General features: G+C 49.5%; 1 protein-coding gene across 7 annotated transcripts in view; it reads left to right on the forward strand.

The window, feature by feature from the left end:
• The window catches only part of Cmpy (crimpy), a 142830-nt gene that overhangs the window by 24762 nt on the left and 92764 nt on the right, over nt 1-25304 (forward strand). For all 7 annotated transcript variants that reach the window (XR_013085292.1, XM_076811895.1, XM_076811896.1 and 4 more), the window contains one exon: nt 2502-2546. Coding sequence is in view for 6 of the 7 variants with exons in the window: in XM_076811895.1 (XP_076668010.1) it covers nt 2502-2546 (45 nt within the window). In the remaining variant the exon portion in view is untranslated. The remainder of the gene's footprint in view (nt 1-2501; nt 2547-25304) is intronic.

The following is a 25304-nucleotide window of genomic DNA, read 5'->3' on the forward strand; positions in this document are numbered from 1 at the left end:
AGTCGACTACGCCCCTTCGCTTTTTTGTCGCGTTGCAAACTCGCGCTCGCGGGGTTGAACGCGATTTCCTATTAGGTGCTCTACGGAGGTACCTACATATTTCTTTTCATTAGGAATAAGTGGGCATCCCATTGGCGATCTGGTCCACGGGCCACCGGCGTTTACATATCTACGAAATATAATGATGAATACTGGAGGTCAGGTCATAGGTACTCTGGACTAGCGAGGCAATTATAACGGGAAGGAAATACTGTTTAATAAAACGTAACGAACGCGCGATATCTACAGAGAACCGGCAACTACAAACATTCAATCGAATTTCCATTAAAACGGCTTCTGGGTACGTACTTCGTTAATAAACAGCTTTTACCCTGCATCATCGATACCGCGAATATTGTCTCCTTCACTTTGCAATAGGTTCGCAAAGCATAGACAAATAATGCAGCTAATTTCCATCGTAATTGCCTAAATTACAGGGGTCTCGTGTCGCCGCGTCATTAACAGGTATTTAATACCTACCTTTGCAACGTAGTACGTACACGGGTAACGTGTGTTTCGAGTTTGAACTATGAGCTCGGCGGTCAGATCGACTTTATAACAACTTTAGTTGCAGTTGATATTAGTCTATTGCTTCGGTTTCATTTCCTGCGGCAATTCACCGTCGAGTTGCCGCGTTTCCACGTGGAAACTAACTTTCAAACTAATCGATGCATAGATCGTCTGAACGTCTAATTAACAAAACTTGCCGCCGGTGCTTTGTGCGCGTGCCCGGCGCGGCGTGTCCGCGACCGTTTCAGCGAGATGCAAGGGACATTGTCATGCAATAACTGTTATCGCGAAGTTGCCGATACCAACTGCTACGCATCGATTATCACCGTGTAACGCTTTCAAACTTCCCGACCAGGCAACTGTCTGACTTTTAAATTTACCCTCTTAAAATATGCGCGATCCTTCTTCTCCCGCGTAATGGGTTTCCAAGAAAAGCCGAGGGAGGAAAAGATTTTTTTTCGCTGGAAGATTTCTTTCGCTGTGTTCCAAGTGATTTGCCAAGATGAAAATCGCCAGGGGAGTGGAGAAACTGATCGGAGTAGAATCGTTTGCGTTTGAATTCTAGGAATCCCTCGGCCTCTCGCACCCTTAGGAATTTCTTAGGCTCGTCTCCGCGCACAACCACTCCTCTCGCGCCTCGAACCCAATCGTTCCTTGCTTCGATTATACGGCCAAACGCCGCACCGTAATGTCATATCGGGCCGGAAGCGCTGGCTTCTGTGCAGCCAATAGCTACAGGAGTACGTACCGACGTCTCCTTTCAAAGACGCTGGAATCCAAATGTTTATCCTGCTGATCCGTGGCTGCACTGCCCCTGTAAAGGTTGATCGTGATAATCGTAACCGTGCAAGTGCTGTAAGACACAAAGGTGGACGTGGCTGGTAGCTTACGGCACGCTCACTGGGTACCTATCTTCTTTTATACACTCGAACGACCGATAACTCCATAATTGGGTCGTTAGACGGGTGCTTTATCGCAAGATTCAATTTAATCCCTTTCAAAGGCTCGATTTGGTGTGTGTCGCGCAAGTGTGCAAGGCACACCCACGCCGCGCATACAAAGGGTATCATCGAATGGGATATCGTAGTGGTAAAGGTAAACTTGCCGTTAACAATTCACATAGAATTTATTCTCTGTGGATCGGTAAGACGTGGTTTCCTCAGCTTGAAAAACTGGTACGTACCCATGTATACGCTGCTCGCACTCTCCTGGAACACGGTGTCGTAATCTAGTAGCATTAGCGCTTTTCTCGATAAGAAGAAGAGCTTACCTAGAGCACAGCGTAAGAAGTATGCGGCGAATTCTTCTGCGCTGGCATGGGCAGAACGAATGATTAATTAGAGCAAAGGGTTGTTACGCATTCGCAAATATTAATGGCAAATACCGCGATGGTTGCCCGAGGAAGATTAGCTGGACGATGCCGTGCAGCGGTGGGTACATTCGGCTGACTTGGAGTTTGTTTAGGATTCGCATGGATGTTGCGCAAAATTTACCTGCCATATTAGCTTACTGGTAATTCGTTCAAGTATTTGCTCGATAAATGTCCCCGGATAAGTGAAATATCGAGTTGTTCGAGCCCGAGTAATCTCATAATCTGTAATTCTGTAATGTATCCGTGCAACTCTGCTTGCTCGCGCACCGACTACAACGCCAACGATACAGGCTGCGACCAAGATATTTATAAATCCCAGCGATAATTTATCAGCTGGCCAAATGCTCCCGAACAAGAATTCTGAATCGTTAACGGCGCGAGTTCCCCGTCAGCGGAACGGTTACGCAGCGAAAGGTGGGTCGGTTTAATTGCGCCGCGTCTTTGCGCGATCGTCTCGTAACGCTAATTTAATGAAGCGCATCAAGGAGGGTGGAAAATAACCGCCAATTGACTTACATGGAGCATCTTCCGCGATGGAAGCGAGTTTCCCTTGGCTGACGCTGACAAACTTCTGTTTCAGATGACCTCTTTAATGCCGGGGACGCGGTGGCCGACGACGTTGAGGGTGAGTAATTCTTAGCCAATTTCAAAAGTTTCCTGGAGGAGTTTTAATTGAGTGTGTTTGGTATTCATCGACGATTCAATTTAAGGGATTAACGTGAAATTACGCGGCCGCGCTTGTGTCTCCTCGACGAACCACACTCTCTGCTTTTCATTATTTTGCTTTGAACTTTTCCTTTGCGCGAAACGTGGTGAAGTGCAGCTCGACGGTGTCGAATTACGCCCACTTCCGTTAGATACATATTACATAGTCCCCGTCGAAGCTGGAGAATTAATACTTTTATATTCACTGCCCGATAGTGCGCAATGCAAGCAGTGGTACCTTGTTAGTGAATTATGCCGTGGAAAAAGCAGCATCGCTGCGTAGGGGGGATGCTTTGGCTTTCGCATCGACTTGCGTTCGAGTATTAACGTTGCCCGATATTTTCCACAACGTCGATTCCTCGTGCAGGGCATACGTGCTGTTACGACAATAATAAATTGAAATTTATTTGCGAGGGAATCCCGCTTCCCTTTTACGATGGTACGCGTAACTTTTTATTTTATTTTTCTATTTCCGCGCATCGATTGACAGTTATTAATATCGCTGGTGATTTTATGAGAGCGGGTTAATTTCGCTCGTCGATATTATATAGAACGTGTGCAACGAAAAAAGGTTCGCGCATATGATGAATAAAACCGATGTAATGGAACGAACCATGAAAGAGGATAATCGTATTTGAATGACGCCCTTGTGCCCTAGCGTTTCGCCGCGACGCCACAAGCATTCATAGGTGTGCGTTCGTTCCTACTTAAAATCGCAGGGGCGAAGCACGGGGGAAGAGAAAAGGTGAAAGGGTGGAGCGTAATCTCGGTTGTTCATAGCTTGCGATATCAAGGAGAGAGTGCACTTGTGCTCCTAATTACTGTTGTTATCGGCGTCAAGTATCGGGCACGTTTTCTGGCTTGTAAAAAGGGAAAGGAAAGTCTCGTTGGTTTTTAGTTGGAGGAGTACACGGCAGCGTAGAGATTAGAGAGTTACTAGGCTCGGCGCAGACTAGGGAAGAGCGGAGCAGAGTACGTACTACGTATAGACTATAGAGTAGACGGTGGAGTCGCATAAGCGAGGAATTGAATTACTCGAGGAGCGAGGCGGAGGGAAGCCGTCGTGAGGGTCAACCAGGCGATGCGATGGTTCAGATCCACAAGGCGCGAGGAACTAATTCAATTTGGTAGGCGAGCGGGGTTCGCCTTTTGCGAAAGAAGAACGAAAGGGCGACAATACCGGCCGATAAGAACTTGCCTTTTTACGCGAGACACGTTAGCCTGTTTCACGCGGTACATTACAGCGAACCGGAGAAAGGACGAAACTTCACCGAGAAACGGCTCAAGTAACAAAAGAAATTCCGTGTACCGCGTGATGTGTACGTGGAAACACTGGGATAGAGTCGAGCTTTTTCTCGCATTGCCACCAATGCAATTCTGCCCGAAAACTGGCCCGATACGAGTTCTGCAAACCGCAAATTGTGACTTCAATTTGCCGATAAGACGAGTCAATTGCCACTTGCCACTTGCGCATGTGTCATCGCGGATTCCTCGGGTCTGTTTTTTTTTTATTAAACGGCGCAAGTTTTAAGAGAAGACTAACCGCAACTCCACCGTTTGGATCCGAGACAGTTTAGGTATTCATCGAAGCTTGATAAGAAGCCCTGCACGTCTGGCGGTATATAATCGACCCAGTGAAATTCGTACGTCACTGACCGACCTATCTAGCTTGTCGGCTTGAGAATGTTCGCAATGGATCTCAGATAATTGGCATGATAGAATTGTCCGAGAGTTGAGGCATTTCTGGCTGAAATGTCGGACGGATTAACTAGGTACGCGATTAAAAGTTGAATCAAGAGATCGCCCCGCGACTAATCTTGATTAAGGAATCCGAGGTATTTCCACGGAATTAGTCTGCTGTTATAGAGAAATGATTTGCCCTGAATCTTTATTGACTCGGAACGACCCGTATTTTCTGAAATACTTAGTTTTCGGTGAAGCGGGATTCTTGTTGGGATTTCTTTGAAATGCACGCTCGACCACAATGAGAAGTTCGAAAGTTCCATGCTTTCTTCCTGCTCCTCGTATAAGAACTGATGCTATTGTTGCGAATCTCTGCAACTCGTTAGTATTGCGACGCGAAACGCAGTCGAGGAATCGCGGAGAAATACAATTCCGGAACGGCGGCGGCGTCTTTTTCCAGTTTCAAGTTCTTAACAAATATGTGGAAGTCCGGGGAACGTCTTCGCGCTTTTACGGACTTCCGGAATGCTTCGAGTTTCTGCAGTCGATAGTAGTTTGGTAGTTTCCTTGCTCCTCGCTTTTCAACGACAGTCCGGAGCGTTATTTTAAATCGTTCGTACCCTCTTCTGTCCCAGCGAACCTCAGCTCCTCGTGTAATACAAATGTTACCACCTACGAATTCCATTTCCATCCCCGTCGCCGTGTCTCTCTGTAAGAAGATAAATTTACGCTACTTTGTTTTGCGCTAAACGTCGCGAATGCCGAGAAGGTGTGCATTTCTAATTATGCAATCTATCTCTTTGTAAGATGTACTCTTGGATTGTTGGATTAGCGTTCGTCTCGTTGCTTTAACAACTGATACGCTGCCAGAGGGAGATAGAGAGAGGAGGGAAGGTAGAGAAAGAGAAAAAGAGAGAATAGATTGTCCCAAGTTTCATGGGTACCGGCCCTTTTATCAGGGACTCCCGTGAAGGGACACAAAGAGGGAAAGAAAGACAGTTCCAGTTGGACGCAGCGAAATAGAAATTGCAGCAGTGCGAATAGAGCGTTGCCTCTGGCACCGTTCTCGCTATGAAAGTTCCTTCTTCGCGTTTTCGATTTAAAAAAAAAAGAGAAGGGGAAAGAAAAGAGAGAAAAAAACGACGAAAAACGAACCGACGGAATATCGATAAAAACAAAGTTTGTACCTGCACGGAGTTAAATGAAACGAAGCTTTCTATTAAAAAATCGTTCCGAGTTTAAGCGAATTCCGAAAGTTTGAAATCGCTAGGAAAGTCTGGAGGACGTCGCTGGATTAATTTACCTTACCTCGGCGAAATATACTTTCCTTACAGGTAGGTATTAATTTCGTTAAAAATTGATTGCCAGTTGTACGCGACAGTGAAACTTTACGGTAACCCGGCAAGTCCAATTAGAAGTGTTAGTGGTGGGATCGGTTTACCCTTTTCTTTGGTCGAGACTCGTTCCTTATAGAAATTAATTTTCTCCCCCCCCCCCCTCCCTTTCGCTGTCTCTCCCTCTCTCGTTTTTCGCGATCTTCGCCTCCCGGTCTGTCCAGCTCTGTCCCCGTACCGACGTAAAAAGAAACGGATAGCCTGTCGTCAATTTAACGGAGCGCGAAAGTTGCCGGTGTATTCCGCGAAAGTAATTTAAAAAGTGCGACTAGTGGGCCGGTGCAGGTGTCCGTATCGTTATACAGGTCTCGGGGGAAATTCAAGTACCCAGATACTTCATAAAGCGACCGGTTGTCCGAGGAAAAGGAATCTAAAGTGCGACAAGCCGCGCACAAAGTCCCGGCAGGAAGAGTCCGGCGAAACCATTCGTTAAAAAGTTACTCCCTTAGCGGCAAGAAGGCCATCTTACTCACTAATAGCGCCAAATGGAATTACACGTAACCGAGAAAAGGATGGTGCCCGCTGCGCGTTCGCGTTGGATTTCAAAGTGTGTCATGGCGTTAATCCTCGCTGGAACAAGGGTCTTGGACACTTACGAAACGAACCTACTAACGACCAACGAACCTTGCTCCCGGCTCTGCCACGAGCGTACGATCTGTCGCTTTCCAAGATTACCGACCAAACTTCACCAAGCAGAACGCAACTGCATACGCGTACACGCCGAGAGTGCCCGCGCTCTGTTCCACGTACGTTACACAGTGATCTCCCCGCGACGACCCAAGCAGTTCAATCGATGGGCAAGATTCGGAAACAACGCTTTGAGCAAACGCCAACGGCATCGTTGTCTTTACTAACCCCGGGCTAAAGCTTCGCAATGAGAACGCGCCGCGAAGGAGGTAGGTCAAGTATTTGCAAGTAAAAGTAAATTTCAAAGCGATCGCGAGACAGTGGGGGCGGGCGGGTAGACTCAAAGCACCGAGGGTCTCCCGCGACACTTAATGTATGCCACGTTTCCGATTTCTTTTTCCCCTTTCGCGCGATAGAATTTGCAGGAAATGGAGCGCAATCTCGAGCCATCGGTAACCCCCGAATTCATCGGAAATGCAATGTGCAAGTACATGGAAAGTTCTTTGCTGGCCGAAAGTAGCGGAGTGACGGGAATTCTCAAGCCTCTCGTTAAACGTGGCTAACAAACTGGCTACTTCACCAACTATCGTCATAATTCTCAGTTATAGCCGGCGCAAGTTCGTCGCTGTTGTTCCCATGACCCATAACGGGCCACGAGAATGTTGAAAAGAAGCTAGACGCCGTGCTCTTATTCATACTCGAGTCCTTTAGTGAAAAGCTCTTCCCGTAGATGCACCTAAACCCATTCCCGATGGTAATCCTGGCCGCAACGCACTAGAACTCTGTAGTCGAATAAATTTATAGGAGTCGCGCGAAAGGAACTGGCTGGCATCGAATTTAAAGCACGTTCCCGCCCGCAAGTGTATTAGAGGACGTCGGACGCTCCTCGGTTAATGGGCTTCCGATAATTCGGTTAATTAGTTGGTCGATTATCAAAGCGAGCGCGTAGGATTAGCCTGCGCATTCGTAGGTTACTTTTAGAATTGTAATTACACAGCGCTCGCTATCCGCTACTGAAACAGCTCCCCGGCAACTTCCACCAGGGGAAATACGGACGAAGATGTACCTGGAAAGGGAAGAAGAAAAGTTGACCGATCACCGCATAGCGGGAATCGTCGCCGCGAATCACGGCGATTTTGTTTTCGAATCTTTGACGTGCAATTAGCGGGACCAGGGGGATTCCGCTCGCTGAAGGGAATCGGAATGGGAATCGGAATCGGAATCGAAGGTGGCACGCGATTCGATTTCGGGTCACGAATTACGCTTGGCCACACCGCGAATATATCTATAGCTCGGCCTTGGAGCACCGAGGGTGAAAGGAGCAATCAATCTGACCCCGGTGTGTGTTTCCTCCTCTGCCTCTCATTCTCTTCCAGCCTATCTGTAGGGAGGAGGAAGACCTCCGAAGATCTGAAACACTTTTCACGCTCCCGAAACTCCGTGGAACTCGAAAACGCTTTAGCACGAGGCTTCGAATCTTCCCCAGCCTTCAGCAGCCCCCATCTCTCTGCTTTTCCTTTTCTCTTCTACTCTGCTCGAGTTTGCTCGACACGTCGCAAGAACAAATTCCTATTGTATATCGAGAATGGTTTTGCCGAGCCCGTACGTCGGGGACATAAATAACGATGGAACAGCCAGGGGCTCGCAGTTGCCCCCTGCCCGTTCTAGGCGTTTGTAAATTCAATTTTGATAACGCCTGCCAACAGGCAAAACTCACCGAGCCCTTCCCGTTCGTATTCGGCCCGTATTTACCGCGCTGGATCCCACGATTCCTTTCGTTACTCGTTGATAATTTCGCCCTTAGCCCGAACAACCTGTATTTATCGGCCTCGCCTTGCCTTCGCCACTCTTCTTTCATCTTCGGTCGTTTAAATAACATTACGCCGCCGTAAATTTCAGACGAAATCCCTGCTTCTTCCTGAAAGCTTTTCGCGGCGTTCCTTTCGATCGTGCCAAGTTGCCCCCTTTCGATCTCTTGCCTACGGCTCTCAAGGGAGCCCGGCAAATTGCTGACGAGTCAAATTTCCCTTTCGTTTCTAATGTGTTTCTTGCAGCAGGAAAGGCGAAGAAAATAGAACTAATGGATTTAACATCGTCGCGACACGAACTGGTAATGGTTTCATTTCCACGGGAAATATTCCCTGGTGCAAGGTTTTTATCGCAAGTCTCTGCAGCCGTACTCCGCGGTTGGTTGAACGCGCGTGCCTTAGCAATTCTACTCTCCGCCAGTAGTTCCCACGTAATACGTATTATGCTGCCCGTCCGAATTCAGTTGCGAACGTTCGAACGGCAACGTTATAAATCCGAAATGAGATTTCCAATTGCACGACTGACGTTTCACCGATAAATTCCGTACGCCGTCATTAATTGGGTCAAGCAATAAACCGAGCGAGCGATATTAAAAATAAAACTCGCGCTTCGTGATATCAGTTGCCTAAGTAGTTTCCATGCTCGCAAACCGTTCCAAGCAGCGCAATGCAAACACTGGAGTATGTTTCGCCGGGGATAAAAGCAACATGTTTAATACTTAGGGCGACCAAAGGAAAAGCTGGGTCCGCTGATCTCTCCCGCGATAGTCTTCAGCCACAAACCGGGGTGTTCGCACTAACCAGGTCCTGAAAGAGCGAGCAGTTACTCAAGCAGTGAGCAATCGAGGCCCTCCTACTCTCTCGTCGTGCGAATTCGTGGGCTAGCGCTCCAAATATGGCAAACTCGCTTGGACTGTCATCCCCTAGATGCCGGTCGCCGCGCCGGGTGACTCGCGAGGCCGTCGATAGCTAGGGCTTAAGCGTGCAGGCATAACTGTGCGCTACGTGACGCAGCACCCTGTAGCTGAGTAATCTTCGTCATTCTCCTGCTCACGGGCCTCGAATACCCGAACATCCCGTGCATCAACGACCCTACTAGAAACAATGTTTTAGCGAACGGTGCTGATAAGTCGTGCTTGCAAACGGTGCCGTCACAGCATCGTTTGTCACTCGACGGCCAGAAAGAGCGGAGTCACGATGTAACGGACGACGCGAGCCGCAAAAATGAGTACATACGCGTATACATATACTCAGGACTACAGCGATCCATCGACGCGCCTCTTTACGTTGCACGACTTACGCAAATGCTCGGTTAATGCACCATACCTGGTTGGCCTCCAGTAGAATGCTCCGCAGGAAGTTCCAACTTCTCCTGCTGCTCGTCCCTTGTCTCCCTTCCTTTCCTTCTCTATTTGCTCTCACGATGGACCTGCGTAAACATTGTAAAATATGAAATATACAAGCGAAGCCCGCCCGGGGCTTCGCTGCAGTTTCCATGAACGCCTAAGGACAGCCTTGATTATTCTTCCACAGCCCACGGAGATGGCTACGTCCAGACGCATTGTCTGCTGGCTGTTCCGTGTAATTTTGGATCCTCGTGATTTTCGCGACAGCCGCGAGGAACGCGGCGCGCTTCACGTCGGTGCGCGGTACGTACTGTCGCGTCGCCAAGCTTTGCCTTTCGTTTATCGTTGGCGCGCACTCCTCCGAGTCCACTCTGTCCCCTGCGCGTTATCGCAGTTCGTGACGCAACGAAAACAGATTTGAAACGCGATGCGCCGTTGCAGCCGGCCACGGCTGTTCTTTACTGCGCTTCGCTGCCTCTCGAAATATGAATAATAATTTCTCCGAGTCGGTCGGAGTCTTGTTGGTGAATTTTCCCCGCGCAGTTTCACGGGCAAAGTGGCCGTAGCTCCCAGCGGACGGAAGATAGGCGACAGGAGGCTACGTTTTCGAGGACACTTAATCGCCGTTCGTGTAAATAGAGCCGCAGACAAGGGGGTCGCGTAACGAGGAACGAGGTACCCCGAGTACGCAGCACCGAGGGGGACGAGTAAGAAAAGGGAGGCCTTGGCGAAACAACGACATTGCGCGTTTCCCATTTACTCGGGTACCTTCGTTGCTCTAAGCTGAGAAATGGCGAGTATAAATGTTTCTTATCTTATCAACTTTCTTTTTTGTACACAGAGTATGTGTTATCTGGCGGACGGTGAATGGGGATTTACATTTGATCGGGCGTCTGGTAATTTGGAGCGCACGTTTAAATGATAGGCGGCTGGAGGGAGTAGAGTGATTTAAGCGTGATCAGAGCGGACAGATATGTTACGCCAATTTAAAAGCACCAAAGCGGTAGAACGCGACCAAGTATGGTGGTGCATAGTCGGCTCTGGAGCGGAAAATTAAACGCGAGTATGATTTTAGGTGGGCAATTTATATGTAAATGACACCACGACCATTCCGGCTACATCCCTCGTCTCTGAAATATCTCTTTCCCTCTGTGTCTGCTGTCTCTGTCTCTCGGTCCCTTTCCTTTGGTCTTCCCTCTGTTGGCCCAGGCCAACGCTCCGTCTACGCCAAATATTTAATAATGCTCATTGTTTCGGCGTCGCGATGATTTACCGGGACTACTGATCCATCCCAGCTCCTACTACCCTCCGGTCGAACTCGCCCCGCAGCTTTTCCACGGATTTCTCTAGATATAAATGGTTTCCTCCTCCCCCGAACCTCTGATATTCGGCGGTAGGAACAAACGACGGTAAAATAGTGACGATCATGAATAAAGGGGTTGCGAGCTTTTGATTCCGTAGTTGCAGCATCTATCAGCCACCGAGGGAGAATAGCGATGCGAAATCCGCCACGTAATATATTCGTCGTCTTTGTTAGCCTTCGTTCGCAGCCAAGCTTCCGCGAGTATTTACCCTGAGTGCTTTCGCCGGTTTATCTCTCCTTGATATTCGTCGTCACCGCGCAATTATTCGTGAAAAGGATATCGAGGTCGGGGGCAGTTCGGGGGATGTTCCAGTTCTTTTCGCGAGTAGGTGTGACAATAAACAGTGAAACCGGCTGTGCGCGATGTTTGAATCGTAAACGAAACGGGCCTCTGATAAGTGTAATCCTTCCGTTCATAATCGCCATGTGGATCGCGAAACTGCGAAACTGGTGCGGGGCGTCGCGTCGCCCCGCTTATCCACTGCGATTTCCAACGTAAACAGCGGCCTAACGACGCGCAGCCTCGCATATCTGTTACCTATTTGTTAATTATCCCGATTAGAGCTGGATTACGAATTCATCGCGACTGTTTGGTTGGTGTCTGTTTGTGACCCCTCTCGCTCCAACGGCGCACGATCGTTCCCGTCGAAGAACCACCGTTTACGTTCATTTAAATGGTTACGGTTTCCGTGCACACCTGGATTTCTCATTAATATGACATCTGTTGCGTCTTGCGCGATACACGGAACCCGCGCTCGCAGTGTCGTTCAAACGAATCTACACCTGGCTGGGCTGTTTATTAAGCGACTACTTGGTGCCCGTCGAGTTATTTCGTATGCGACTCGAGCGTAGCCGTCGTTTAACTCTATGCGAGAGAAAAAGCCCGTGGATTTTAGCCTAGTCGATGCGGAGTAAGAAAAGCCTGACTCTGTGGAGCTCGGGCCAGGAGGAAGGTTCCGTTCGAATTTCGCTTACCGCGGGTCCGAGTGATAAACGAACGTTTCAGCGCGGCGTTAATTGAATTACCGGGACCGGCGGCCGCGGCGTGTATATCAATGCTACCTATGCGCGGCTTGCTTTCACTGGAAAAGAAAACACGCGGGGATTATGCGCGATTCACAGGGAAAAATGGGTCAAGTCGTGAGTGAATTACAGAGGCGTGGATTTAAAACGCGTTACCGGTGCTCTTTCAACGCGAACAAACGCCGCGCAAATTATATCGAATCCATTTAATTCTATTCCGCTTGCTTCCCTGCCGGACGTATTTACCCCCGTTTGATTTACAAGCCAGATGAAACAACCAGCAGCGTTTCGCAGCGCGGCAACTTTTCTCCATAATTTACCTGGCTATTCCGCGACCTAACGTTGGGCGCTGCCTCGGTTTTTCCGCAAATTTTCCACCACCGAGACCCGCGACGCGACCTTACTCTGCCATTGTGTTATAAAAATTTGAGCGGACCGATGCCCCTTGCAGGCGCAACATTTTCACCTGTAACGCCACACCGATACGCGTACGTACAACACGCGCGATGCGCTCTCCTTTGCCTGTAAAACGCGCGTTACTTCCCCGGTAGACATAATTTCCTTGAAACGCTTCGCGCCACTTGTCCGACCAGAATTCTTCTCCCCTGGCTTTAGGGGCTTGATGAGACGCGTGTCGTGCTTCCGCGAGAGTTCTTTGCTCGCAGTTCGCCCCGAGTTTTTCGGATCAAAGGGACGCGACTCGCGAACGAGATCGCGCGGCGCGCAGACGAGAGTAAGGATGAAAAAATCACCACTGGCAGAAGCATCGGCGAGCTTTGGCTCTGGCGTAATCTCGCAGCTTCTTCGTACCTTTCTCTCTTCCTTTCAACGTTTACGTTCGCTTACGTCCGTTTACGAGCGTGATACGCGTACAGTACATACAGATGCGTGCGTCTCTTGTTCCGCTTTACGAGATAGCCCAGGGTCGACGGCTAAAGGGATAAAACGAAGCGCGGAGAAACGAGGAGCGAGGAAGAAGGAGCTGACTTGCCTTTGAAAATCCCCCTATAATTAAATTGTCTTTTATATTCAGACGAGGGTAGAAAATGAAGCTAGTCCGGGATAAACCTACCAAGTCGTTTCGCCGCTCTTCCCGTTTTCTGTCTCTCACGGCTCCTTCGCCTGTCCTCCCTCCCTTTTCCTACTTTTTTTTTTCTCAATCTTCTCCTCACCCACTCCCTCACTCCCTCCCATACTCTCTGTCTGCCGTGGCAACCCACTCGTTGACTATCCTTTCTTTTCCATGGATCTGGCGAGATTGAGAGAGAAGCAAGGGGGGGAGGGGAGCAATGACACATTCTCCTCGTCGATTCGCTTCGTTTTCCATACCCCATTTCACCCTCTCGCGAAATGAAGCTCGCTCCTCTCTGCCGTCCCCGTTCGTTCTGGCCTCTTCGGGCTCGTTTCAGACGCTCTTGGAGGCAACGTAACTTCTTTCCACCGATATCCCTCCATTTTTTTCATCCCGCCTGGTCCTTTGACCCTTTTCTGATAGCTGTCCTTTGTATGTATATAAGTATGTATACACACCGTCTTGTCGACTAGCTCGTTTGACTTGCAAATGTAATCACTGAGAGCATCCATTCGACCTGATCCTTCTATGACCCGACCGGGCTCGCGGGTCCGCTTTCCCTAACCTGACGAGAAATCCTACGTATCCGTGCTCCGTGATTCGTACCGTCTCCAATGTTTCTTTCCAACCGCTCGCCAACTTTGCACAGCACCTTTCTTTCTTTCTTTCTTGCTTCAACAAACGAATCCCCCTGGCGCGCTGGCTCCTCGAGAGATTCTCCGCAAAGGTGCGGTTCGCGAGTGTTCAATTATTACACGGTCCTCCCAGATCCGACCGCCTCTTCCCGATGGTTTATGCTCGCAATTTGCAACAAAGAATAACCGTATCCGCCCGGGTAGGGCGACGCGCGACGTCGAGCTGCTCCACGTCCAAGTATATACATTCTGTTTACCGATGTCGCGCAAGTGTTTCGTGAGTAAACGTTCTTATCTAAAAGCACGGTGCGCGCCAGACGTAAATATTTCAAATTCTCCTTGCCCGCCGTGCTCTTCCCTCGTTCCGCCTGCATTTTACCAAAGTCGTAAATAACCGCGCGCGCTCATTTCGCTTCTCATAAGTGCTTTTCGTTTCTGGGAAGCACGATTAAGCCGTTGCTTATCTGGTGCCCTACGTCCGACCGTTTTAAAGCTTCCCAGGGCCATTCTCCTCCTTCTTTAGTGCTCGAGAGACGTGTCGTCGACTGACGAACGTTTACGAGCCAATCGAACAGGTGTTACTAGCAAGCGAAGCAAATAATATAATATGTACAGCAGGCACTGTTGCGTAGGTGGGAGAGAGAAAGGGGAAAATATAGGGAGAAGGGAAGATCGTGGCGGACGATGTCGACGCGGTTCGCTGCCAAAGTTACCTGCACTTGCTAAACCATTTTGAAGTACTTGGCGTGCCTTGGCGTAGTTTCACGCTCGGCCACGGAAGCTTCGCCCGACTGCAAATTCCGTGGTTACTCCAACTCCAACTCCTTCCCCGTATTGCCGTTCTTCGACAAAGTCAAAAAATTCCGCTCGTCCGTTTTACGCGGCTTTAATCCTCGCCTGCTTGTCGCTGCACCTTTAGAATTACCAGCACGTTTCTGGAGTGAAATTATGCGGAGTCGTTGCGAAAAGAACGCTCGAAACTCGAAAGTAGCAAGAAACTTTTCGGACAGCAACTGTTTTCGTAGCAGACGGCGACGTACTCGGTCGTAAGGTTTGCGTTTCCCTTTTACGATTGTTTAGCCGCCGTTCGCGGTACGGAGCGAAGCCCCTCGCCGATGTGGGAAACGATACAATCCACTTGGATGTTCTGACAGGGGGTGAAAGATAAAGAGCAAAAGTTTGGGTCCATTCGATTGTTTGGGCGCGGAGGCACTTGGATACCTACTGAAAATACTCGCGGTCTATCGCTCTTGTCACGTACCGTGGAAATCAAATGAGTCTACGTACGCTGGTTGGCAGGCAGGCTCGTAGGAATGCGAACGAAGGAGCTCGCTCCAAAGACTCTCGTGCAAGCTCCTCTTCCGAGCTCTCTCTCCCGTGCTCTTGTTATCGAAGCGAGTGGCACGTGCCCTATTCTTCGGACTTCGCGAATACATAAGGGGTTAGGCTTCAAAGAGCCTCTTACTCGGTGTAATTGATTTCCACCTTATTGCTCTGACGTCTCGTCGTTGGTCTATCGGGTGGCAGAAACCTTTCCCCATATGTTTCTGTCCGCCCCGACTTTCAGGTACCTACATTCAAATTCTTCGACATTCGTATTCTCGTACCGTCTCTGTGCACGCAACCCGAGAGGGAGGCATTCCTTCGTGATCGTTGTTCCGCCGAAAACGTGCGAGTCGAAATAACATTTTCAAGAATAGCTCGACTTACCCCCCGAACACGAGTTTTCATTTTCGAACAGATTGCCGAGTGTTTCGCCGGTAAAGGACCCAGTTTTGCCCGTAATTACGCGCTGCCACTGTTTTTTTTTTCTTCGCTACGTAAATTGCACGGTCGAAACGAAGGCACGGGTTGCAAAAAGTGCCAACCATTAGCGCGTGGCTGGAGAAATAAAAGCCCTCGCTTGGATCGTGTAATACTGTAATGCGAGAGATCGATAGAAAAACGGGACAGCTGCGCGTGTTATCGCGTAATTCCAACCCATCGGCGGGTACGTTTGATTCCGCCAGTAGGTCGCATAAAACGGAAATCGACACAGAACGTCCCTTGTACGCGACGCAGGTGCGTAATGTTTGCGGTGCGCTCGGCCAGGCTGGGCAGACTCGATCGATGAAATATCGCGCTCGTATCAGGGAACATGCCGGCTGAAAAACTACGGTGTCGCCGAGGACTGGTTGCGGTTTTCGAAATCACAAAGTAAAATAGCTAATGGCCGAGCGCCGCGCCGACGGGTTAGCTTTAGAAATCGATGCGCGCTCGCAAAACGATGCAGCCCCGCGCACCAGCCGATACGGAGGATCCAAAGTGCCTTTGAATTTCGAACACGCCCCACCCGCGCGTGTCCTCCGCGTTGCGTAAACCTGTGCGGCATATAAACATCTGGTGCTTAAATCTCTTTTGGATTGACTGCAGTTTATTCATTATGCAACCTCGGGTCTGACCAAAAATTATCAGGCCCCTCCATCGTTCGATCGGCGACACCTAAATAACAGGTATTCGGTTTACCGTAGAATATCGAAAGCCCGTAACTCCTCGTGGTCGGGTAAAATACCTGTGCGGCCGATCGACGCAATTTACAGGGAACAGAAAAACCATCTTGCTCTATCTCGAACGATATTACTGGATATTGAAAAACATCCGATAAGCCGGAATTACTCGCGTAGGTATTACAGATAGCTAGTGGTTGGTAGGAATTCGATACGATGCCGCTCGCAATAGCCTTTCGAATCCAAAGCTTCCCCTCCCCGACGTTTGATCGTCTTGTTTTAGGAAGAAAGATTCGGATGTTTTTGTTATCTGCGCTACGCATTACTTTGCGGGCTCGATAACGGGCTTAAACGCATTACTCGCGGCGCCACGTATTTATTTGAGGAATTACATGTGCGTTTAACGCTCCAAAGTTGAAACGTTGTCTTTCCCCTGGGATGTCGCGTTTACGGTGCAGCAGATATTCGGCGCGCTTTTCCACTGTGGCGGTTTCGACGTAACCGAGGTTTCGAGAGCCTGGAATCATTGATCTGGCATTAACACAGCCCATCACTCGGTTACGCGTAAACGCGCAAATGTGTTTTAATTAACAGAAGGGTGGCCAACGTATCGTAGGTGTGGATCGATTAGTTTACAGCCAGTATTTGTCGAGCCGCTTCACGGTCTACGTGTATTTATAATAGAAACACGCGCGATACTCGCTGATTCCATTCCAATCCACTTTCCACTTTCTTCTGCACGCTTTCAGTTCTGCCGACAGAAGGGAACTTCTCGGCTTAGAAGAAAAAGACGATATTACCCTAGACTATTCGTCCACGTTTCTTTCCTCCTGCCGACACTTTGCGAGTTACACGTGCCCATTTCCCCGCTCTTGTAGTAGCTACAACGGTTGCAGCTTAGCGGAGCTTACCTATCCTGTATATCGAAGATGGAAAGGGTGATGTTGGGCTCGTGACTTCGAATTTTTAAACGATTTTATTCAGCTTCGATCCTCTGTTTGTATGTTTGTTTGTTTAATGTATGTATAGTTCAAATCTGGCGACTCAAATTTATTCCACTTCCAAATATCCAATTGTCTTGAGACTTTGCAGGCGTGCGGAGTTTGGACGACAATACAATATTTAAAAAAAAAAATTAACCCCGTGCGGGTGAAAAAATTACCCAGTCATCGATAAATATAACCCGTAACCAGAAATCTAAAGACTTGAAATGAGCCACTCGCGTTCTTTACGAAAACGACAAAAAGCCGCTGCGTTCGGGGCGCTAGTCGCATCGCGATTACAGAAAATACACAATTTATCGAGAAATGATCCGTCACGTATGTACGAATAGTAAAACTAAAACTTTGCAGGTGTTCGTAGTATATCACCAATGAAATTGTAGTACATGAAAAGAATTATTTTTTAGTTTTTAGTGCAGTTTAATTTAGTTTTTACTACATTTTTAATAAAATCGTGGCAAATCGCTCAACACGCTAGTTTTCGCAGCGAAAATCGAAAGTTTTCGTAACAACGAAGAGACAAGCGTGCTACTTTTCGTAACGCACGTCGATACGTAGACTTATCGGCGCTTTTCAACGCACGGAGGAATAAACGCGCGCACCGCTAAGACGTTGGTGCATCAGGTGCTTGGAAGATTGGAAGGCTGTTCGAAAGTACGCACCCCCTCAGGAACTCCCTCTTGTTTTATTAAAGTTCATCGAGCAGTCGGAACGTTCCACTTAACATTTCATTGCTATCTGCCCGCTCCGCGAATTCGAAATATCTTTGTGAGTTGGTGGAAGCCCCGCAAGTAACAGGACGAAATCGATCTGGTAATAGCGAGAAGCTATCGCGTCGAAGCGATGCGTCCCGTTACGTAAGCGTCATGCTCGTAAAGAAGCCTTTGTTTCTAATGCAAGAGAAGCCTGCAGACGCAACTTGAGGCCGCGGTCTACGCTGCGGTCCAGGCGAAATCCTAAATTATGTCTGGACCATCTGCATACTCTGGATGGTGTTTCGGAAGGGTATGTTACAGCGATGTTATTCACGGTAGCGAGGTATCGGAGCGAGCGACTCGCGCCCACTTTGTCCGCTCGTAATTGCGCGTCCGCGGCGTTAAAGCGTTATTCCCGGCTGAATAATTCCCTGGAAAAGACCAATTGCGACGACCAGTCGGTTAGATATCGCGTCAAGTGTAACGAGAACGAAGCGCGCGAGGTCGAGCGGTGCCGTGTCTCCGAAACCTACGACCGTGGCCCACTCGTTAGTCCAATTTCTGGAGCTCTACTAAATAGCGGTGTCTCTGGCGGTCATCAGCCCAGTATGTATCGTGGAACGTCGCGTCGTCCAGCGTGTTACGTTATTCGTAACGTGTTCAAGGGTTAGCTTGATGCGCACGGGGTGACCCGCAAACGTATAAACGAGCACGATCAACGAGAGACCGCCCTGTTGCAGAGAGGAATGATTACATACTTTGCGCGGCTGTAACCATCGCAGCCGTAGGTACCTACTGTTACTGTTTGATCGACAGATTTGGTTGGTCCAGGGACCAGGTGCTTGGCTAATTTTTGACGGAACGCCGCACGGTTATCGACCGACGATTGGTCGTCGCGGATGCTGACGGGTTATTGGTAAATATTCCTCTCTCGATAGCTCCCTTCTCGTTTTCCTAGGTACACACAGAGACGTGGCTGTACGTATATAAGTGCGGATGCACATACCCCTACTAGCTCTCTCGGTGCACGCCAAGGCAATTTTCCGTGAGTAAACTCGGCACCTTTGGAGGGCTCTGACGCGCGTTATCTTACGACTCGAGCGGAGTCGAGTCGAGTCAGAATGCGGGGACTGGAGATCTTGGCGAGGATCTGGCAGCGGCAGGATCTGTCTCTGTCGGGCCGAGGATATGGATTCTCTCTCTTCTTGCCGCCGCGATGATTTCTAGAAAGCACAGTATAGGGAGAGGTAAAAGCAGGGCGAGAGGAGAGGAGGCACGCTCTCGAGAAACAAGGTCAAGTGGGGAATACCGCTTCCCCGCGGAAATCGACCACTATTTACTGGTAAACAGTAAAAATTCTAATATACCTCCCCTCCCGTTAAATAACCGAGGGGAGTTTATTTCCCTTTCGACCGGGAGTCGATCAGTCGACTGGGACTAACGGTCAGGAGTGGCTGCGATCACGTTCGCCTAAGCTTTTTTTCAAAGTTATCACTCGCGGTTCCACGCTGATCGCGCGGACATCTTTATGCGCGTAAGACCTTTGGCACGACTGGTAATGGGACGCGTTAAATTTAGAAATAAAGTTACGAGTAGTCAGGGTCGTCGAGCTCACCTACCCGATAGCGCGAGCATGACTCACGTGCCGCGGCATAAAACGCTTGCTCTTCGTCCTATTCGAACCAACACGATTCTCCCGCGGTTCGTCACTTTCACCTTACGTTCCGCCGCCAACGTTGCTTCGCCGATTTCTCCCCTGTAATCGCAGATAGCCGAACATTAGCCGCGCGAGGTTACACAATCAAGAATTAATCCCGCCGAGCTCCCTATCTAGTTTTGGTAGAGTGCCCAGCGAAAAACTATCCGCGAACGTTTGATGATCGGCGGTGGTGTGGAACAATTGGGCGTACGTTTTACCTGCGTCGTATCGCGTTGCAGCTTTGGAGAGGCCCAGAGTCGATCGGTCTCGGCGCGAAGGGTCGAGTTCGAAGGTACTCGAATGAAGTTGAAGGAAGGAAGAATGACGGGGCGATGGGGACTCGCAGGTACGTCGCCGTCGGTGCCTTCCCTGGAGTGCGTGTGCAGACGCACCGCGGGCGTCGCGTCGCGTCGCGGTCGGGGGAAACCAGTCACTCGTATAAAACCGGCGAGCGAGTCACGGCGCGAGTCAGTTTGGCTCGCGCTTCGCGTCGAGTTTCGCTTCGCTGTCTTGTCGTCGCGATAAGTTGATAACGACGCGCTCGCTCCAAGTCACCGGCGAAAGTGTCACCGGTCTGCTAGCGATCTCAGTGCCGTCTCGACGAATCCACTGCCAGCCCAGGTTTCGAGTGCATCGACGGGGGCAATAGGTCCTCGTGTGTACGCTTGTTACGCGAGTTACCGTGACAATTTACCGAGGATAGCCGCGGTGTTTGCTCGGTTCGGTGCACTGCCCGAAAAGAAGGAAAACACGCCCGTAAGTAGACGGGGAAAGGCGGGAAATTGCCGGCGCCTATGTCGGTGGTTCGGTGGGAATTAACGCGGACGTAGCTAAAGAGCGGTGGTCGGAAGGACAAGGCTATCGAGTAGGTTTCTTCCACGGACAGAGGTATACATAGCGGGTATGGCGGCGATATGTAAACACGCGGAATTCTCCTCGCCAGCGAAATATCTCTCTGTCGCTTAATTTCAATTCATCTGGCTCGGCTGGTCGCGACGTGTCACGCGCCCGATCCATGCATATATCAGTAGCCTAGAACGGAACTGGAATTTCAGGGCTGACCTTGGGGACCGCTCCGCTTATCGCGTCAGAGTTGACGTTTATTTTTCACGAGGCGCGTTAAGTGCGGCGCACGACAGCTCCGCCTGTTGCCCGCGCGCGCTCATTCCGCGCATTCGATTCAAAGGAATTCGCGGTGACCGTGAAAGACTAGCAAAAGCCACAGGTGGCGATCGGAATTCACCGATCGCGGGAGAGAAGGGGCGGGCGGAGTAGCGATGTCTCGTTTTCGTGCATGTTCGCTCATTCTCGTGCCTACCTATGTAGGTGGTACATTATATCGTTGATCCCTGTAAGAACGCCCGAATATTTTTAAACCAAGTCCGAACGGAAGATTCCGTGATCGGCAACGGCTTCGCTAACGTTGCCCACTTGGACTATCGTGGTGACGATTTGGCAGCGGTTATGCAAATGGAGCGTGGTCGTCGCGTAGGAGAGATAGCGCTTGCGCTACGTTGGACGGTCGACAGTGAGCGAATTATTTGGCTGTTCGGAGAACTCTGGGCAATAATTAGAACGCGTTAGCGTAATTCTCATGCTGCCGCACGTCGGGCTGTGCAAACTACGAGTGCGTTGGAAAGTGGCGCGTGACAATTATCGGGCGGCTCGGACGGTGGGCACTGGGCCGCAATAAAAGACGCGCAAAAGGTACGGCGACAGATTTAAACGCAGCAGCCTGAGAGACACGCGTCTCGAGGTTGCCTTAGGTCGCGCTGGCAAGCTAGCTAGTATTTTGGTTCGAAAGTTCGCGAGGCGCGTGGCATCGATTCAACATCACGGCTGGATATTTCGGGCGACGATCAGCCTACCAGGTACTCGGCTTAACACCGATTACAAAACGACGCGCCCCCTTGGCGGTTACGATCGCGAGTGCATCTGCATTTTCAATTGTGAGAGCCGAACGGAAACGCGACCGACTCCGAAGCCGGAAGTTTCCGCGGGAGTCGCGAAAACACGCGGTCGTTTCGTAAACGCTGTTTAAAAACGCGCCGCCTTCCTTTCCTCTTCGCGAGCGCTCCTTTGGAGAAAGGCTCCTAAAATACGCGATGATGCGTTTGAGTGTTTTGCAAGGCGAAGGAAAACGTAAGCGTTCGGTTTGTTTTGTATTGCAAATATTGTGGTTTATTCACTCTACCTTTCGTCGGCGGATGTAATTCTACTCTGGTTTCTTTCCACGTTAGTTGAACGGGTTCGCGGAGCGGGAGCAAACGGAGAAGGTGAGATTTATTCGCGCGTCAGTTATCTTATCGCGATGCGTCATCGTTTCGAGAATGCCAGCCGCAGAGGCTCTCGCCGAATCGGATGCGACACGAAATGCATCGATGTCAAAGAGATCGCCGATTACTCCGTTCTTAATCCTGGGGAAGAATACTCGTTCACCGATCGATTCGTCGTCGCCTTCGATATCTCCACCCGATACATGGACGAATGGTAAACGTCTATTTCCGCGACGATTCGCCGAAGGAAAGTCGCGCGGTTGGTTGTTGTGCAAAAATAAAGCTCCTCGGAGCTTGCACCGCTCGCAACGCGCTGACCTCCCCGCGACTCAAAATCGGAACGAACCGGGACGAGGTTTATGTAATTTTGCCGCGCCGGGGTACGTAATAAGAAAATGAACGGACGGACTGTAACGAGCACAAAAGTCACGCGACCTCGCATTATCTTTCCGAGCGGAGATAAAGCCCCTTTAAGCGAAGAAATTTTCACGTTTCCGCCGAATCGATGAGGCCCCGTCAAAATCGATTATCGCGACGATTTTCAAGCAAGTTATTTCGCCAAACAACAATGACAGTTACAAATTAGGAGGCGCGCGATACATTTAGCGATAAGCGATAGTATCGTGCCGCGCGACAGATATCGGATTAAATCGCGCGGTGTGGGTTCCGTGTAAAGCGATGGAATTTTTCATGGATTTCGTTGGTTTGGTTGATTTCGAAAGGTAAAATAAGTGGCCGGCGCAAAGGTAGGCGTTTGCGCGGCTGCTACGAGCGACCGCGTGGGTCGGTCACTCGTTCGTTGGCGTTTCAAGTCCAGCGCTGTTCAGCTATTCGAGTGTCCCCGTAAAAATCTTTTAAGGTCCATCGAAAAGGGGCGGTGTGCTCACGTTTGCTCTTTGAACCGTATAGTCCAGTGAAATTAGGATCTGTCGTCGGAATAAATCCCAGCAAGCTAAATATTGGTATGGGCCTTTATTTGGTCGTTTTAAACAATATATCAAAAGTCCCCATCGATCCGACTGTCGCTAAAAATTTTACGGAGGGTTGAAAAAACAGCAGTTTTTCGCGAATATCTCGTTATCTAGCAGTTTTGCGACAAAAATAGTTATTACACAATTTATAGCCTAGGAAATTTTCTACAAAAAAGGTCCTATGAGTTTTTTTCGTATGAGTAATCATTTTTATGTATGTCGGGTTACCAAGTTTCAACCCCCATACATTTGACAAGGGAAGATTCCGAACCCTGAAATTCAACAAATTATGAAACTCTGTAAATATGTAGGGGGAAGTCCTCCTGTGTATAACGCAATTTCGTTTGCTGCCCAAACTCACTCCAAAAGGGTGCAATTGACTCTTGAAATTTTTTTTATTTTGTATTATTACTCGCGAACTGTAAGAGATAGAAAAAAAGTGTTTAGGAAAAAGTTACTTCTTTTAATTAGAACTATCATTTGGTAAGTTACAGTTCTTACAATTCTTACGGTTCGCGAGTTATAACACAAACTCGAAAAAAACGGATTTTCAGGGATGCTGACGTTCTCATGACTCCTACAAAAAAACTCATAGGACCTTTTTTGTAGAGAATTTCCTAGGCCATAAATTGTATAATAGCTATTTTTGTCGCAAAACTGCTAGATAAGGAGATATTCGCGAAAAACTGTTGTTTTTTTTCAACCCTCTGTAAAATATTTAGCGGCGGTCGGTTCGATGGGGACTTTTGGCATATTGTTTAAAACGATCAAATAAAGGCCCATACCAAAATTTAGATTGGTGAGAATTATTCCGTAGATTGGGCAGATTTCCGTCTAATCTCACTGGACTACTGTCAGCGACAGGGACGTTTCCGATGACCAGCGGTAGGCAGTGTCGAGAAGCGTAGGCGTAGCCGTAGTCGAAAGTTGACCGATTCGGAGATGCGGGTTTGTCGTTGCTCGAAAACGTGGAAGCAGTAGGACGTGATCGAGTGTGTGTTGGTGCGTGCGCGTGCGCGTGCGGTCGGAACTCCGATAACGGCACTTTGCACGAGGAAACCGACTATTCGCGCTCGTGCACGCGGATAACGATCACTTGGAATCAATAATTCAACCGCGACAAGCCGCGTCTACCATTTGCCGTAATGGACGATTGAAATCTCTCTGGCGTCGCGTAACGCGGGATTTCGCCTTTTTACGCGAGGGACTTTAACACCGGCGTGATTTCCATGAAAATTCACAACCCGTCGCGAATATTTAACAATCGGTATTCCGGATTCGAGATCGCAACACGCCGCGCCGAAGCACGCGGAATCAAACAGGGAAATCACAGGTTGCCAGCTGGTGCTCGCGGTGAAAAGCTCGCAGAGTTGCATCGCGACTCGAGATTTGCCCGTTGCCCGGACGCTTCCGCTCCTCGTTCGAACAGAAGGTAGCCCGAACCGGGAAAAATCTTAACGAGTTATTGTTGCGTCGCGGCGCGATCTCCAAACAGGTGCTTGCACTTAGGTACGCTTGATTCGCGTCGCAGTTATATCGATTGCGTCAGCCCGCGATTCATTAGCGATAAAATAGACTGGGCTTTGTACGTCGATCAACTTGCTCCCGTTAGAAAGAATCGCCTGTTCGATTCCAGCATCCTCGCGGAAACTTTGTCGGCAGTTCGCGGTCTCCTTCGACGACAGGATTCGTCTGCGGTTAACGGTGCCCCGTTTCGCGTTGCCGATCGTCGTATGTAGCTAAATGTTGGCCCGAGACATCTCATTTATCCTACGCTGCGTTCCACATTGGAGCATACTCGTTTCGCGCAGGGATACACTGCTGATTGGTTTATTAACCGGCTGGGAAAGCGCTACGACCAATCGCGTGTGTCAGATCCGTGGGAGCTGCGCAGATCGGTCGCGAATCGGCAGGGGAGTCGGTATGCTCTTGTATGGAACGCAGTTCAGATCAGACTTGGGGAACACGCGATCCTGCTCCCAGATTTATTTCCAGGGACATCGTACTCGATAACGGGCATGAACCTTCGTCTCCCATTTCTCCGCGTTTTCTCCCTCTATATTTCGCTTCGCGCGGAAATATAGCCCAGCACATTCTATCCCAGCGAGACGAGCACTGCGGTGCGCGCGGCTGATACTTCGTGTTTGATTAAGACGAGCGCTGAATCGTACCCGGAGATTTCTCAACGCGGCATTTCGAGCTCGGCAAATGTCATACGGTGCTACTCGCGCAAACCATTTATTCGCGATATTACCATTCGGCCCTGCAAATGCCAATGGGTTTCGGGTGGTCCGGGTATATGTGCATACGAGACGGTTCAACGTCGACCATGGTCCTATCGATTAACATCATCGGCTGAATCTGCTGCCCGGCGAAGAGCGGAGTGCCGCGTGTAGCTCCGCCCCTTGCAAGCCGCAGATTCTAACGAGATCAAACGAGAATGAAACGAGCAGGCAGCCTGGACGATGCCGTCCTCTCCTGGCTGGCAAGTTTCCGGAAGCAAGACCTAACCGACACCTAACTCGGAGCCATCCGTGCCCGACTATTCTAGTCGGTTCGCACGAGAACCATGATGGACGATTCACGGCCGCCAGTTTGC

This window comes from Andrena cerasifolii, chromosome 5 (assembly GCF_050908995.1).
Source record: "Andrena cerasifolii isolate SP2316 chromosome 5, iyAndCera1_principal, whole genome shotgun sequence".
NCBI lineage: Eukaryota > Metazoa > Arthropoda > Insecta > Hymenoptera > Andrenidae > Andrena > Andrena cerasifolii.